This window comes from Ostrinia furnacalis, unplaced genomic scaffold (assembly GCF_004193835.3).
Source record: "Ostrinia furnacalis isolate ACB-3 unplaced genomic scaffold, ASM419383v2 OfSCF2912, whole genome shotgun sequence".
Lineage (NCBI taxonomy): Eukaryota > Metazoa > Arthropoda > Insecta > Lepidoptera > Crambidae > Ostrinia > Ostrinia furnacalis.
In genome coordinates, this window is record NW_021133151.1 from 423,040 (window position 1) to 441,296 (window position 18,257).

The following is an 18,257-nucleotide window of genomic DNA, read 5'->3' on the forward strand; positions in this document are numbered from 1 at the left end:
TTTTAACTTTCTTGTGCCTGACTCTTTCTGTGGTGCCAGTTCTGTGCTTTCTTTTTTTGAGGACTAGGTGCTGTTATCGGGCATGCTGCATTAGTAGAGATGGGGCATAGTAGTTTAAGGTAAGTGGTTTTTAATGTTATAGTTCTTTCGGCAAGAAAAATACTGTACTGAAACTGAAAGCAGTAAAAACATTTTTTTTTGTGAAAAAATTGTCAACGACATTAGGAACTAAATACTCTACCTAACTTTTTAAAGAGCCCTTTGAACGTAAATTAATTATTTTTTTAAACTTGTTCTTAAATGTATAGCCTNCCCTCTCCATAGCACGCTGTGCAACTTTGAGCTTCTGTTAATATTAGGTGTTAATGTATGAAATTGTCGTTTTGTATGGAGAATCTGAAAAATTTAATTTTTCCATACAATCACATTTGCGATTTTTCAGATAACCACATAATTAATTTTTTTTGGCGGTGTTGCCTGCTCCATAAATCAATTCTACGTAAATAAAAATGTATTCCGTAAGAAAAACTAAAGAAATGATCGCAGAACCTAGTAAAAATAAAAAAAAATCAAATTAATCAAAAAATCGTGTTTTTTTTTTAAAAATCTGATTTTTTTGATTAAAATAAAAAAATCGTGATTTTTATCCACCCTGTGTTGTCATGTTGATTTTTGAATGTCTCACATGAGGTAGTAATTTTTTCCATTACAAAATTCTGTTCATAGTGTGATTTCAGATTTAGTGCAGGGCCCTATGTTAAAAAAGTTTATTATTGAGATGTGATAAGGGATTTAGCAACAAAATATTGTGTGTTGTCATTTGTATATTTTAATTTATTCCCAGATGGCTGCAAGAAGTTTTCGAAGTGCCACTCATCATCCAACTCACGGATGATGAGAAGGCGATGTGGAAAGACATCAAGATAGAAGACGCCCGCCAGATGGCGTACAACAATGCGAAAGACATCATTGCAGTCGGATTTGACCTGAAAAATACATTTATTTTTAACGATCTAGACTTTATTGGGTAAGAAAGACTTATTTTACTAACATTTCTTTCACTTTTCGCAATCTACTGATTATTTATAGAAGACTAAATTAATTATTAAAATTAAATAAATATTAACGTGTCTATTGTTTATGGAGAAACTCAGCAACCGCGAGTCAACTCGGTACCACGCCATCTGTTGAAATTCCAGTTATGCAGCTAGTTAGGCTCGAGCGTCAACAGATGGCGTTGTACCGACTTCACTCGCGGTGACAGAGTTCATCCAAAAACTTCGTAATTTTACAGTAAATGTCCAGCGTTCTACCAAAACATGGTCCGCATCCAGAAGTGCGTGACCTTCAACCAGGCGAAGGGTATCTTCGGCTTTGGAGAGAGTGACGTCATTGGCAAGATCACCTTCCCGTCAATAGAGGCTGCACCTGCGTTCTCCACTACCTTCCCTTTTATATTCGGGAATAAAGTGGTAAGCTTATAATAACTAGATGTAGTAAATGAAGTAATAAAAGAAAGCAGAGTTGTACATAATACTGTTTCAATCCATCTTTTCAATTTGTAGAATGAGATCGTCTCTTCTCAGGATTGGTAATTTTTTCATAAGATGCCTCAGTTAGATTTATGTATAATGCTATGTTGGCAATTTACCAGGTGTATAATTCAAGTATGAATTTATAAATATGTAGATACAAAATGCTTCACACAAAATGTCGAATTCACTCTTACAATTAATTTTATTAATTTGGAAGACAAACAATTATTTTGCTGTGTGTATATTTTCACTTCTATTTCTTATAGATTTATCCTTATTTCTCAGTTCCCCTGCCTCATCCCATGCGCCATCGACCAAGACCCGTACTTCCGTATGACGCGCGATGTCGCGCCGCGTCTCAAGCTGCCCAAACCGGCGCTACTACACTCCACCTTTTTACCGGCGTTGCAAGGCGCACAGCACAAGATGTCGGCAAGCGACCCCAACGCGTCGATATTCTTGAACGACACGCCCAAACAGATTAAGAATAAGGTAAGCTAAGCAAATATACTTTTAATTGAGTACAAGAGACGTAGTTGACCTCGAAAATTGGGATATCGGCACGCTTATCGATTGCATTGACGCTACAAAAGGTAGTAAATAGTAATACTATTGATCTTGCAATAATATTAATAGTCGTTACGCTGTCGATACTAGTTTCTCTCTGACGAATTACCTGTCGATATCGACAAGCTATTGAGCGACGTCTCTAAGTAGTAGTTGCCTAAACCGGCGCTACTACACTCCACCTTTTTACCGGCGTTGCAAGGCGCACAGCACAAGATGTCGGCCAGCGATCCNGATGGTGACTGACATTTCAGGAGTTTGACAACGTCTGCTATCTTTTTCAGAGAAGGGACGTCATAGATCTATGGTTGTATTTGATGTGGAGGTACTATTTAGTTTTATTTGTGTATTTTTGGATTATGTTCTCTGTGGTTAGAGATTTGTGTTTCTCAATTTCAGAGTTTTCGAGTTCATTTCTTGGATGGACATTCTAGAAAACATTTTGTGTATTTATTCCCAGTTTGCTAAGATCCCGGCGAATCAACTTTGGTGCACTCAGTGCTTAAAGTTCTTTCAATAATACCTAGCATCATCTGACTCATTTATAGCATATCCTGTAAAATAGAGGAAATACCAATATTGCACAATGTTTCGAATGTTATAAAAAATAGGCACTAATAAAATTTAAAAAATACAAAGTTGTTAGCCTGCCTACGCAAGTATCACCATCATTATTATACTATGGTAGGTATCACAGAAAACTTTGATGATGAGATTGCTTTTTGGAATAAATACATGAATAAAAAGGGACTATTCAATTCCCATTTTCCTCTGTAACATCTCTATTTCACCAGGATCTACAAATAAATAAATAAAATCTTTCTTTCTTTCAAATACCCTTGGCAGGACTACTGAACTCATATTATGTACCTACGTACTCGACATAATTATCATCAGAAAAGATTGCATACAACTTAGTATCATTAGTAGAGCTAGGTGTTTGTAAAAAAACTGCTCCGAAACGGCTTGCCCGATTTTTATGAAATTTTGTGTCTTTTCAGTAGTCTGAGAATATGACAATTTTTCATACCCTCAGGTGACGAGGGTTTTTCACGCGATAAAGTCGCGGGTACATTTACTAATTACATACCATTTGTTAACTTAAGTTGCTCTAAAAGGGCGTTAATAATAGTAGTAACATCATTGTCCCTCGCGTACGGGATGTGATAGGCCCACGCGTGTTGCGCAACATCGCTTCCTCAACCTATCCTAGATAACGGTTGCGAAATGTTGCCAAAATTGTAGCTTGTTGCCGGTTCTAGGCCCCAGGAGCGCCTCCGGAAGTACCATAGTGTAGTAGGAAATAGGCAAAGAGCCTGAATAATAGGTATGTATTGGCTTTATCGTGGGGGCCGGACCCTCATAAAGCTGCACGGTTGCTTCTGGGGTATGTAGGTGTGTTTTCATCAACTCACTAGTCTCTACCTCAGCAATCTTAGTGCCGTAGTACTAGTAGGATATAGGCACAGAGTCCGATATATTATTATATTTGCAGTAATTTGTACTCATCATCAGGATACTTAGTCTCCACATCAGTCAGTCTTTTGGCGCGGATACAGTATTTTTGGGAAGTGTTTCTAGACAAATTTTCTCAAAAATTTCAGAAATCTGTATATTCGTAGTCTTATTATTATGTTCTTGTAAATTCAGATTTCCATGATAACGAGAAAAGAGAATAGGTAAAAATTGGTAGAGATTTGTTTTCAGGCATATACCCATTAGAAATTAATTTATTAAGTAAATACTGAAAGAAGTAAAGTAAAGTTCTGGTAAATTCAAGTTGACTTGATTGATTTAAAATAGTCGAATATAATAAAGCGTGTCTTTAAGCCGTTAAAAAATTCAATAACAATAAAATTTTGGGCTCTACATTTTCGTGTAATAAAAATAATAAAATACCTAACTTAGAGTTATAAACGGAAGTTGGTAGAGTCAGTTTCAGTGATAAAACTAAAAAAACTGATTTCACAACTGTCAAGAGGTTGTAAACTAATAATACGGTACCCATCGCGAAGCTTTAAGTTCACAAGTGGCGGTTTTCATGAATGACCGAGTGGTGGGGCGGGGTGCGGCGCGTGCGCCAGCGCCGGAGGCTGCGTGGACGCACAGTCCGCACTCGTCTTCGGCGCGGCTGCCACTGAGCACTCGCCAATCGCGACCGTTCGCGCGGGAAATTCAAAAATAGAACTTTAATATTTTCAAATTCATTTTTTTTCTTTCTTGTGCCTGACTCTTTCTGTGGTGCCAGTTCTGTGCTTTCTTTTTTTGAGGACTAGGTGCTGTTATCGGGCATGCTGCATTAGTAGAGATGGGGCATAGTAGTTTAAGGTAAGTGGTTTTTAATGTTATAGTTCTTTCGGCAAGAAAAATACTGTACTGAAACTGAAAGCAGTAAAAACATTTTTTTTAGTGAAAAAATTGTCAACGACAGTAGGAACTAAATACTCTACCTAACTTTTTATAGAGCCTTTTGAACGTAACTTAATTATTTTTTTTAAAACTTGTTCTTAAATGTATTTTTAAAATTATTGAAAAATATTTGCAGTTGTTGAAGAAATATTCTTACAGGAAGATTCAATTAACATTACGCTATAATATGAATTTAATACAATATGAATCTTTAACTTATTATCAAAATAATTTATTTTAGAAAAATAATTCATTATTATTTCCACAATATTTAACACTACGGCAAGTAAATATCGGTAATAAAGGAGTCGTGAACCGCACGCTCTAGTTTAAAGCTTACAATGTTTCACGAAGCTATAAGATTGCAAGCTTTTTACGACTAGGCGTATTTAAAATTGTTCTCTTCCTTCCTAATTTTAACTAAAAATATCTTGCAATTTTATCTCAGCATGTTAATTTATACAGAACAAAATGACAAAAGAGAGTATGTACTTATACAGTTTTATTAATTTAAGAATTAACTTTAGTTAATCAATTTAAAGGGTTTTAAAATTGTCATACCCAGTACGCAGTTTTTTTGAGTTTTCCACTAAGACGAAGGATTGAAATAAAAGTTATGTAGGTATTTATGACTGCCCTAGTGCCAATACTCCATACAAATAATAATCCATGAAAATATGTGGAGCTTTCAAATAAATTTCTGTTAAAATTATGGGTAGAGCTTTGGTTTGTATTTGAATAGTTGGTAGTATTGAATAAATATTTGATATCCTCAATAGACGTTAAATATACTTACTTACATACCCAAAAGTTAGGTAATTTTGGTAGAGTCAAGTGAAATTAAGAAAGATTGGTTGAAAATATTTAAGCAATCATAGCGCTTTAATAAAAAGTTTACGCTTATAAAAAATACATTAATAATAAAATAAATGACTTCAGGTAAAATAAAAATATTATAAGTATTAAAAAGGTTAATAAAATAAATAATAATGCAATAACAATAAAATATTTCGGGCTCTATAATTTCGTGTACGTGCATCGCTCCTAACGAGGTGTCATCGAACCCGCAGTACCACCGCAATACGGCCAGTCGACCACTCCACCCTGCCCGGCAATTTGGGCAATTACCCGGCTATTTAAATACCAAAACATATGTATATTAATATTTATGGTGTTACTGTAAAACTCTGTGTAAGCAGGTAGTTTGGCTAAAGGTTAAGTCGCTAAATATGGAATAATTTCACAACCCAAGTGTTCCCGAATTTATGCAGCACCAAGTCTATAAGGCAAGGAATCGGCGCTTCTGCTTTTTGGGTGTGATTAAAATAAAAAGGACTCCCCTTCAACTTAAGTTATAAGGGAAAATTCTGTGTAAAATTAAAAATAAGTTGGTAATTTGAAACTGACTGGAAGACGAACAACAAGAGCTAAAAACAATACCATCTCTAATTACGGTATTTTTTGGAGGGAAGCGTGCCCGCTCAACTCTTAAAATAATAAGTCCCATTTAAAAATAAACCCCCACATTTCCCCAAGCAAATTTTTAAGTACATGTCCTTGGATGCTCCGAATGGTCCGAGAATCGAGCCCTGCAGACTCCTTGCGCTTACGCAGCGATCGAAATCTCACGCAAATTGGTGCGCTTGTCATGTCAGCGGCGAGAGAAAGGGCGGGGGGCGCGGGCACCGTGAGCCTCCACGAACTGGATCCTCGAGACACAAAAAAACAATAATAAAAGAAGGCGAGATTAAAACTAAGACTATTGTTCCTTTTATCCAGCGTCGTCTGCCGATTCCAGAGTAGAAATTCTCTCGCTTCATGCATAAATTCATTCCCGGTTTTGAGGCAAGAACCACGCATAATTAAACGGTTAGAAGATTTAGATAAAGCTGAAAGCCTTTCCCCGTGTCGCCGATAGAAAATGAAAGTTAATTTTGGGCGGTTAAGGTTTTGTATTCGGTGCGTGCGCCGAGTGGTTTTTGCAAACGGTAGCGTTAGGATGTTGCGCACGCGATTCTTTGAAATTTCGCTTTCAATTTCGAGCGGGCTTGTTTTTGCGTGGTCCCGTTCGGTAATTCTTTGATAGTTTGGGATTGAGTTAGGAGGCGGGAAAGTTAAGTGCTTACATACAAAAATAGAAGCTAATCTGTATTATGGTTTTTGTCCTTATTGGTTGTTTTCTTATGAGCGCCTAGATAGAGTGTTATGAAATCTATGGTAAATCACGAGTATTCCTTAAGAGTAGGCGCACACCGTGGCCATTGTGCGACGCATTTTTAGTTGGCCGATAGTTGTGCCCGATTTTAAATTGTATGAAGAATCGTCCTAATCGAATCGGCGTAGAGTGCGCACTCCCATACATGCCCATACTGATCAACTGCCCGACTAAACTATCGGTCGACGAAAAATCAACGGTGTGCGCCTACTCTAACTTAAATAAGATTGTAGAGTAACCTATTTGAATATAGAGTTAGGGTCATGCCTCAAGTTGCGCAAGTGGGAAAACAGCTGGTAATTTTAGTCAAAACTGAGCCGCATGAAACCCCGTTTAGCTAAAATTCTATTAACTCCTAGGTTTTACGAGTCGAGGCAGCGCATTTCGCCGCGGCTGTAGCGCTAAACAATGCGCGTGCGCGCCTTTAACCAAATTACCGTGTTTCGTAAACCAAACAAAATGTCTCTTTAAAGGCTAGTGATGTTAGTATTTTTTAGAGATAGTTTTCGTCGAGTTTCTTATATTTTAAGGCCCGTTATCTAAATGAGGCTCAATACGTTCAAACTCAGGTAGTTTCTAGCAGAATCCTTAGACCAAATAGATTTTGAAATATTAATAACTATTTCTTGACCACTAGGTTCTTAGAATGTAGTTTCATAGACCGAATTAACCCTCAAGTAAGTTTTTGTCGTTGTTGGGTTTGAGAGTAGTAACATTCGCTTATATTAGTTGCGTTAATCAATAGCTAAATTAGTGAATAGGGAGATAATTTTATGGATCACTGACATCTTTACTTATATGAGAAGGTTCTTCTTCTCAGTCGGTACACTTTTGTCAGAGTGGTCGTGGTCATCATTGTGAATCACGATGAGTGATGTTCCTCGCAATACGGCGCCATTCCTCGCGGACTACAGCTTTCCGGGCACTTTCGCTAACCGAACACTTAGTTATGAGACAGTTAATGAGAAGGTTACTGACATTATTTTACATGGGAAAATGTAAGGGAAGAATACAAGGTAGGTCAATGTTTTACCCAAATAATGATTGCATTATCGATAAAATGCTTTCGCGTCCCTCGCAAAACTCTCGCCGTCCGACTGTGACCTTTATTGCGACTGCATAAGAACAATGAACAAATTAACGTTAACCAACGGTCAGAGATTTAGTTAAACGGTAACGGTCAGGGAACAGATGTTAATTGCGGAGTTACAGCCGTGGGAGCCGGGAACAATGGGATTGCAACCATGTTAAAAATGTGGCTGACATTATTTAAATTAAAGGATAAGAAAATAGATTTAAATTCAAATATTTCTAAACTAGATTGTAGGTCTAGCTAATCTATGCTATGGGCGGTAGAATTTTGACCGAATACAATGTTTTTACTCTTCTTTATGTCAGGTTATAATAAGTAATGTGTGGTTCTTTCATTCGTTCGTTACGTTATTCAAAGACCTGAAATATCTTCAGAAACTCAAAACAAATTAATTTTACTTTTCATTAATAAATTTTTCATTAAGTAGGTAGTAACTTAAATAAATATTTACATTTATTCCTTTCCAATTCTTATAATAATAATATAATCTCTACTATAACAGATATATTATTATAGTTATTGTTTAATCGTGAGAAACGTGACTGTCGCACTTGCCCGGTTTTTCGTTTTAATATTAAATATTATTTAAAAATAAACCTTTAGATGAACCTGGACTCCCAGTCAATACTCAAAAACTCCATTACTTATTCATTAAAATGTATTTATGAACGTTCGGTCCGCGCCAATGAATAATTAGGCTGCGTCGTCTACAAAGCGTGCTTGTGTGTGTCCAGTTGAGTACTATCACAGAATATATAGTAGTAGCAGTACTAGGTTTGAGCACTAAGGCACCTCCTGGTACTTATGCCGCCCTGGTACTTCTAGGTACAAACGTTAGTCGGTCTAGACCGAGACGCCCGCCAAGCAGGTTTTGTCTAACGTCTGGGATCTAGCCTAGACGCTCTGCGTGACGTTGTAACGAGACGGCTAAGTTTTTTGCTCTTGCAATAATTTGTATCTCAAAAAATATATATTTTTAGGTTTTATGTGTTTATTGTTAAAAAAAATTAACTTCATAATATTATTATTAGTTATGCTTAATTACATGAACATTTTGAAAAAATGGACTTATTATATTTTTACCATTTTCTAGATTTTTTTTTATTAAAAGCATTAATGAATCATTTTGTGCAGTAAGTAACTTCAACAAAAAAAGATATACACTTCTGAAAAAAAGTTTGTAAGTTTCTTTTCAAATTAGTTATGTAAAAATAGTTAGCCTCGAATAAAAATAACTCAATGACCCACATAGAAGTACGTAAATCGAATAGAATAAATAGTGTAATGAAATGCTTAAAACCAACACACCCATTTAAAACTATTGACGTGTATTACACTGAAGCAGGTGTAAACATCCGTGGGAGTTTAAAATGGTACAGATAGTGTTAAAATTCATAAAATTTTAATACTTACCTATACATAGAATTTATAAATGTAGCTAAAAATATATACTGTAAATACTGGTACCTATGTGTAAATAATTTGCTCTACGATCAAGGAAACTCAAATAAATATTCGAAAAAGAATTTATCTAGCTAAATGGTGTTACTTTTGCTTTAAAATTGCATACGTTTACTAACTTATGTATGAAACCTTTACTAAGCTTGATAATAATAACAAAACAACAACAAAACCCTGGGCTGCACCATCTTACCTTAACAAACGTCAAAAGTCCGTCAAACTCCATACAAAATCCTCAGTTATAGTGATAGTTACGATTAAAGTTAAGTTAGTGCAGCCCAGTAAAATTAAGACTTGATCGTCCATCTGTCCGTATCACTTCACGGTGGTATTTAACGTCTGTAGAACCAATTCCTTTAATTCGGTCAAGGTTAGAGCCCACCGGGGTGGCGTACCGACGGCATTCCTGATTGAAGAACAGCTTAAGGGCTATCAAACAATATTGGGATAGAATAGATCATCATCATCAGAAGTGATGACTTTATAAAGTCAAAGTCAAAGTCAAAGTCAAAATTTCTTTATTTGTTTGGACTAATAAATAGTTCTTACAAATCGTCATTTTGCTCTTAAGGAGCCTCTACATGTCTCATAATCTTTTTACCCTACTAGCGCTTCGAGACCAACATTTGGCAAGTGCTGAGAAGAAGCGCCGCAACAAACTCAGTCACCACTGTCTGTCTGTATAAGCCGTCAAAGACGTCTTGCTTGACAATCAGGTTGATTCAAGCCATTGGGAACCAATTCATTAATGATTTTACGCTAACTTGAATCAACTGAAATCTGAATCCTGAAAGCTTAGTTTACTGGTACGTAGAGGTGTTAATTTCAAGACCAATTTATAAATACCTAATAAATATTCTGTGCCAATCCCAATTAATTCTTACAAGATTTCAATTTCTTTACAAGAAGCATTTTAGTTCGATGGCTAATAGGCTAATTGTAATGAGGGCTATCGTTTTTATACTTAACAGTTGGCACCCTTGGCGATTGACAGGACCTTACTCTACAGTGGCGCCATCTTGATGAGTGCAATTGCGATAGTCCTCCTACCACTTTAGCGCTCACCAGTTGGTGCCACTGTCTTCGCTACTAGCAAGTGACAGGACCTTACTCTACAGTGGTGCTAACTGGTGAGCGCTAAAACGATAGCCCTCATTGAAACGTGGCTTTAATGTGTCAAAATGAAAACCAACTCAAGTAAATCCTTACAATCCAACACTTCAGCCTGGCTGCTAAATTATATAAAGCAGCTATAAAGTTTCTGGGAGGTCCTGAATCTGTTCCAATGGCAGCCCTAATAGCACAAAAAAGTTGTGTGTGGTACCGCGTGGGTCGTAATCGAACTTTTAATATCCTCACACTCCATTTTACTTTCTTCTCTAATTACCGTAATGAAGACATGGCCCTAAACGTCAAGTTACTCTCTTCTGCGTTCCGTCTAATTAACTAGTTATTTTAATTGGGCATAGGTCTTAACGACTTTGGTTATGTTTACTGCGTTTGTGCATCTAGATTGACAGAGTTATAACCTTACTTTCTAAACTCACGGTAAATGCATATCAATCAGTTAACATCACTTTTTGTACTTAAATTAAAGATACACTTGAAATCTTGGACGAATCTTGAAATCCTGGGTTTGGGAGTGGGTCGCGGGAGGTGCCTGGATGCGAGCGACGCAGGACCGGTCTATGTGAAAATCCTTGTCCAACAGTGGACGTCTTTCGGCTGAAACGAACGAACGAAAAAGGGTTAATTTTTTTATGTAGGTAGTTCATACACTTTGAATGTTTCTCCGTCTTCTGGGATGAAATTTATAGTCTTTCACACTCAATCAATGAAAGCAATGAAATGATAATTAAACCTAGAACTATGCAAGGCCATAATTTGACTCCGAGATTAAAAAACAAAAACAAAAGTAAAGTTCGTAAACAGCCGAGCGAGTTAAAATTTACTGCCAAAGATCGCAGCGGGTTGTTACGGCGAAATACCACGCACAAGCACATATCAACCTATAAATTTCTCTGACAAAATAGCTCCTATTGCAAATACATAAGATGCTACAGTGGTCAGCTTGATGTGCCACTGTCTGTACCTACTAACGAGCAGGTTCGCGTTAAGTTATAAATGACGATTCACTCGATTGATGATCGCTACTCGAATGCTTTGTTTATCATCATAATTATTAGCCTATTGTAGAGTTGCGAATACCTATTGGTTTGTTGTTTTAAAACATTCTGGTTAAGTTGCAGTAAATTATCCATAAGTATATAGTCAAAATAAAATTCCAAGAAACAAGTGATAATGTAGATAGAGTCTGACTGAATAGTTATCAGTTTCTTAAGTTTTAACAATTCTGATTAAGTTGTAGTAAAGGACTCATAAGTGATGGTCCTGTCATTAGCGTATAGAACAAAACTATAAGCCAAATAAACTCCAAGAAGCAAATGACAATTTTATTGGTGACAATGCACGGGGCTACAAATATGTACTATTACAAAATTTAAAACACTGATTGAGTCGGTAAAGAATCCTTGATTAAGGGTCATATCATCAGCAAGCACATAGAACAGAGCTAGTCAAAAATAAACTCCAAGAAGCAAGTGACAATGCACGGGGCTACAAATATGTACTATTACAAAACTTAAAACACTGATTGAGTCGGTAAAGAATCCTTGATTAAGGGTCATATCATCACCAAGCACATAGAACAGAGCTAGTCAAAAATAAACTCCAAGAAGCAAGTGACAATGCACGGGGGTGCACAGCCGGGCCGCACGTGTGCATCAGGGCTGGCGACGTTTTTTTGTACGTGCGCAGAGTGAAAGCTCTGCGGTCTAATAGGGATCAAGAGTTTTTGATGTACTTGACTTCTTGTAATAGGTTTAAAGGAGAACAAAGTACTGATAACTTATTTTAATTGACATACATACAAATTCTGTTTATGTAATTTTAACCTTACTTCGATGGCTCAGCTACCACTTTCGATAAAAGACGTCACCATTTGCTTGGGTTTAGTGCAGTTTCACACCAGTCGACAATTTAGAAAAATAAAAATATATTTTTTTTAATAAAAGTCTGAATTGTCTGATATTGACAAAGTTTTTCTCAAAGGCCAGATCGGAAGTTTTTAAAGTGTTCCTTTTTCTCACTTATCTAATAATCATATTGCTATGACGACGGTAAATTACGCTAACTAAAGACAGTGGCATTTTATGTAATTGTAATTAATCGATTTGGCTTAGCAATAAAGGACTATTCTTACACATGGTGGTGTTCATCATGTCTTAATGGCTAGTAAATAGGATCTCTGTACGACTTTGAACAAAAACATCTGATCTATGTTCTGTTCACTCATTAACAAAAACAAAAAGCATTACAAGACAATGCACCACCATAATCAAGATTATCTCCCCACAATCGGAACTGGCAGCCCTGTTCCAACAATGCGCGAATCACCCGCAGAGCGCGCTCCGTTTGATGCGCTTTACGACGTTTGACATCTTCCTGACTTCGTGGTTCCTTGTTCGTCGTATGGGGCATCGTGAGACGTAACTTTTATATGGGATATGTTTATGCATGTACGAGCATCATGAATTTATAAATATACATAATTCATTTTTACATACTTTTCTAGTTATGGTAAAACTCTACATTCCATTTAGATTAGGCTAGTACTCAACATTAGGTATAGTCTTAAGATCATTTGTAAAATCAAATAAAAATAAAATTAAANAAATTAAAATATTTATTTAAGACATAATTAAGTCCATATTATAATTAATAGCGTGAAAGACATGAAATTTTCTAGTTAGCCTCACAACAGACTACATTTCATTCAGTAAATTGGTTAGGCTAGTATTTAATAGTTTATAGTTTAGTGTTAAGACATTGTTTATAAGAAAGATTGAAGTCCTAAAAGGAAGTCTATTAAAAGAAAGGAGCGATTTACAGCTATGTAGGTTTGATTCCTTTGCCAACACACAATGGCTGACGTCATAATAAAAACAGCTACGCTATAACTTTGATATTCGCAACTCCCAAACCAATCGCCGGTAGCAAACGACCTCTTGCAGTCTCTGCGCGCCTGGTACTTCCGTAGCAAATTGGCGGATATCGTCCGTTTTCGGAATCGGAAGATACGGAAATTATTCGTGCTCTATATGAAATTTTCTATCAGGTTTTTCAGTAGATAAAACCTTAAAAATTCTGTAGCAATTTTCGATATCTGATAAGGAGGATTCGTTTTTAACTAACTTTTATTAACACCAAAAGAAACTGAACTCTAAAAAAATCCGCGTTCCAAAATGGTTTCATTCGTAGTTATTCGCAAAACGCATCTGAATAGGCGAAAGCGAATCTGTTTGAATATACGACCACTAAACCTGCACTTTCGCTATCTGTTGGTTTGTTCCGTCGTAAATACCCCTAAGTCGTAATTCACGCCGTCATACTGCATATTTCCAACCAACCTAATGGTACCTTAGGAACCTAAAACTCCGTGAAAACTCAAACAGCACGTTGTAAAACACCACTCAATAATAAACTCTATCACAAGGTTCAACGGTGCAAAATTAATTGTATCTACAACGCTGTAAGTTGATGTAATGTTGGGATAAGTAAAGAGGAGTAGGAAGTCGGAACAAATTGATTGCTTGGCCGGCCCAGGATTTATTTGAGTGCCAAGAGGAACATAGAAAGGCACTCTCCTATTATACTAGTAAAGTCATAGTGAATTATGACCTGTTTAGCACTAACAAGTAGGTACCNTACCTAAATTCGAGGTCGATAATGGTCGCAATCTTGCTGACTTCGATAGTTAGTTTCATAGTGCCAATATAGCATGACTTTTATTATTTCCATGTTTACTTAAATCATTAAATCTAGACTTTCTTATAGGTATTTTAGATTATTTATTAACGATAGGCTTAAAAATAATCTCACGTAGTTACACCTGTCTGTCAGTAGTTAAAATGACCAAATAATTACATTGGCACTACAATTCTTACTTACAACAGCTGGCCTACGCATGTTATAAACTCAACCGAACGCTTTAATAAACAATAATACTGTAAAGTTGCATCAAAATCCGTCCAGTAGTTTTTGCGTGAAAGAGTAACAACATCCAGACATCGAAACTTTCGCATTTATAATATTAGTAGGAATTTTGACCAGGTTAGGTTGTAAATCTTTGCGGTGCGGCGCCGCAACGCATCGTGTGCTTTGGGGCTCATTTCAAATTCCTAATAGTAAGAACTTAACCTTAAAACTTTGGGTAGGTATATGTAGCAATTTGAAAAATTGTGTAAAGTAGAGGACCAGGCTCAGCTCCAATTTACAAGCTCTCTCTTGTTACAGTTTCTAATCCATTTAAGTGAAACTTTGACTAAATTAGGTTCATTATCGAAATAAGCTTTCATGAAACTAGGTTACCTACTCGGGCACTTTGAAATCGTTAATTCGTCCCTACTGAATTTGAAACATTGTTCTATTAAAAAAGACTTTAACTTATTAGATTTAGTTACCAGCAATTACTTAATACACCAAAAAATATCACTGTAAATTGCTGAAAGAAAATATAAGTTACTAAAAGTTTAATGATCAAAACACTTATCTCCGACGTACATTAAGGGCTTAAACCTTTGTAGTTAATCTCGTTCTATAAATAAAGTAAATTGTGTACCAAAGGCCAATTATTTTTATCACGCGTCCAGCCGCGTCCTATCCGCGGCCGATCTCGGCTCTATCCTTACATCTTATGCGAGCCTGGTACATTTTACACGGTATTTACAAGGTCCCTCGGGAACCGCGTTGCTATGGTAACGGGAAACGGGAATCCGGGAAGCTGTTGGTTGTAACGAGTAGGTTACAAGAATCTTTGTTTTCAAAGGCTCTACGTAAATAGTTAATTTTAAAACCAACATTCTTTTGTGCTACTAATTATTTATTAGGGATAACTAATAAACAAACAATGTATTAGAAATTATGTTTTTTAATGTTCTACAATTTATTTGAACCGTGTTTTACAAGATCGTTAAGTTAAATTACTGACTAGTCGGTCATTAAAATGAAATTGTTGCAAGTACTTTCGGTATTTCCATTTTTCCTACCATAAACTGTATGGAGTGTGTGGGTGGGTAAAAATACCCTGCTGTGTTATTTGAAGATAATATACCTACAGTTTATTAATAAATGATTACTAACATAATTTATTTACCAGATAGGTATCCCGCAATAACAACGTACTTAGTGAGTCAACATTCAATCAACAGTTAACGTATTCCATAATAATTTGTAAGTACATTATTTAGTTTTAATTATAGCACTGGCTGTTTTACGGCAAATTAGTCTGCTTCCAATGAGTTTCAATGTCCTGCCGCAATTCTTTTTTTAATATTCTTGTTTCAACAATGAGGTAGCTGTCAAAGAAAGAAAAAGTTTATGCATTACTAGCGGCCGCCCGCGACTTCGTACGCGTGGATCCCGTTTTACCCCCTTCATCTATCTTACGCGGTTTAGATTTTTTCATACCAATGTTTTTTCCCGTTCCCGTGGGAATTTTGCAATATCCTGTTGTAAGTAAACTCAAAGCTTAGTGAGTTTACTAAGGTACCTGCTTGCCAAATTTCAAGCGTCTAACTTAAGCAGTTTAGATTTTTCATACAAAAGGATTTTCCCGCTAATTCCCGTGCCCGTGGGAATTCCTAAGTATCCTATAACCTGCCCAGGAGTACGAAGAATAATTGTACCAAGTTTCGTTAAAATCCGTCAAGTAGTTTTTGTTTCTATAAGGAACATACAGACAGACAGACAGACAGACAGACAGACAGACAAAAATTTTATTGATTGCATTTTTGGCATCAGTATCGATCACTAATCACCCTCTGATAGTTATTTTCAAAATATATTTCATGTACAGAATTGACCTCTCTACAGATTTATTATATAGACTAGCGGCCGCCCGCGACTTCGTACGCGTGGATCCCGTTTTACCCCCTTCATCTATCTTATGCGGTTTAGATTTTTTCATACAAATGTTTTTTCCCGCTAACTCCCGTTTCCGTGGGAATTTTGCAATATCCTGTTGTAACTAAGCTTTACGTTTACTAAGGTACCTGCATGCCAAATTTCAAGCGTCTAACTTAAGCGGTTTAGATTTTTCATACAAAAGAATTTTCCCGCCAATTCCCGTTCCCGTGGGAATTCCTAAATATACTATAACCTGCCCAGGAGTATGAAGAATAATTGTACCAAGTTTCGTTAAAATCCGTCAAGTAGTTTTTGTTTCTATAAGGAACATACAGACAGACAGACAGACAGACAGACGGACAGACAGACAGACAGACAAAAATTTTATTGATTGCATTTTTGGCATCAGTATCGATCACTAATCACCCTCTGATAGTTATTTTGAAAATATATTTCATGTACAGAATTGACCTCTCTACAGATTTATTATAAGTTTAAATTATGCAAACTCCATAAGCGAACTGTGGCTTCATTCAAAGCTAAGAGAAGGCATAAAACACTATTGTCTGGTTTAGAAAACATGTTCTGGTATATTGTGAAGTAACAGGTGACTGGTCTAGGCACAACTAGATAGTAATGTCACTTTTGCAAATGATTTACTGTTGTTTTTGGTAAATATTTAGTTATTAAGCTGATGTAGAGTTTAAAGGTGCATCATTAAAGGGTTATGTGATTGTGCAGCTTAGAATTTCCATTATGAATGGTGTAAGCAATGACGAAATTCACTTTTTCATTTATGAAGAAGCAAATGAATAATCATAATGTGAAATGTTGAATAATACTTGTCTACATTCCTTTTTCGGAAATCAAATAAAAGAAGCAAAAAAGATTTCGATCTCTTTTTTTATCACTTTTCAAACGATTATTATTATCGTCATACTCGTATTGCGAAAATCGACGCGTTTCGTCCCGCCACACACCGACTCACTCACACTAACTTACTACGTATCTCGCGCGGCAAAAGTTTTTCTGCGCTCCGCCGCTCCCCTAACTTTTCCTATGCTATCGATTTATCTTCCATCGCGTTCGCACCTACATGAATGCTGTTGTCATCTCCTCCATTGTTATGCTCGCCTGGTACTTGCCGGGCGAAGGAGCACCGCACGCCCGCACCGCGCACACATGCGCAATGCAAGCGTGTCCATACTCCAATCCTATGCGTCCATTATCTACACACATTCACCACACCTTCAACACAAACAATGAAAGCCAGGGACAAGAGTTTCCCAACAGTTTCAGAAAATAAACCGCCGCATGTTGCTATTTGGTTCGCTGAAAACGTGGCATTTTCAGTATTAAGTTTGTGTTAGGACCTAATTTACTATCAACTATTTGAAAAAAAAAAAACTTAACTAAATGTTAAAAATTCTGGCTACCAAACGCCTTGTCAAAAATATTTCATGCATTTTTTTTAAAAACAAAGTTAATCCAACTTAAAACTCTCTTGACTTACCACAAAAGTCTGAATGTAACATAAATCATTCAAAATTCATTCAAGCGCGATATCCAGAGAAAAAAAGCCGTTCACTAAAGGAACAAAAACGCTCCCGTTAGCAGGGAAGCCGGTTTGTGGTTTCCTATATTGCCTTGATGAATACGATCTGACCGCGTCATAGTAGCAAATTATGCTAAATAACAGTAATAGCACCACAAAGTGTAGTCATAGGCTCTTTACAACATAAATTGCCATGGTTATGTTTATTTATAGCTCTTTCCAATTCAATAGATTGAGTTTGATTTCAATCTCGGTTATCTACTTCGATTTTCGCGGGTGTATCGTNCGTATCCTGTTCAACTGCGCATGTCTGTCGCTTCGCGGCTGAAATGTCATTTTCATCGTGTGATGTCACGGCTAGATAACTCCGTTCAGCTTATGTGCGCCTAGTACCGTCTGGTGACAATTTTCGTCAGGTAAATGACAAAATCAAACACATTCGTATAAATGCGCATC

The 18,257-nt window shown here is 36.5% G+C and overlaps 2 protein-coding genes across 2 annotated transcripts in view; both read left to right on the forward strand.

Moving 5' to 3' along the window:
* The first annotated feature begins 843 nt into the window (after nt 1-843).
* Nucleotides 844-2,036, forward strand: LOC114356781 (tryptophan--tRNA ligase, cytoplasmic-like). Its single transcript, XM_028310137.1, has 3 exons — nt 844-1,027; nt 1,295-1,472; nt 1,821-2,036. The coding sequence occupies exons 1-3, from the start codon at nt 906-908 to the stop codon at nt 2,034-2,036; spliced, it is 516 nt and encodes a 171-aa protein (XP_028165938.1). The 5' UTR covers nt 844-905.
* A 2,151-nt stretch (nt 2,037-4,187) lies between these two features.
* The window catches only part of LOC114356782 (papilin-like), a gene marked incomplete at its 3' end in the record, with an annotated part of 82,427 nt that continues 68,357 nt past the window's right edge, over nt 4,188-18,257 (forward strand). Inside the window, exon 1 of the mRNA XM_028310138.1 lies at nt 4,188-4,430. Within this exon, the coding sequence (XP_028165939.1) occupies nt 4,411-4,430 (20 nt within the window). The remainder of the gene's footprint in view (nt 4,431-18,257) is intronic.

Bases quoted from the DNA above. Each gene is read 5' to 3' on its own strand.
- LOC114356781 (XM_028310137.1), top strand. From the start codon at position 906: ATGTGGAAAGACATCAAGATAGAAGACGCCCGCCAGATGGCGTACAAC. The intron at 1,028-1,294 runs GTAAGAAAGACT...GTAATTTTACAG, and splicing joins AACGATCTAGACTTTATTGG to TAAATGTCCAGCGTTCTACC. The intron at 1,473-1,820 runs GTAAGCTTATAA...CTTATTTCTCAG, and splicing joins TTATATTCGGGAATAAAGTG to TTCCCCTGCCTCATCCCATG.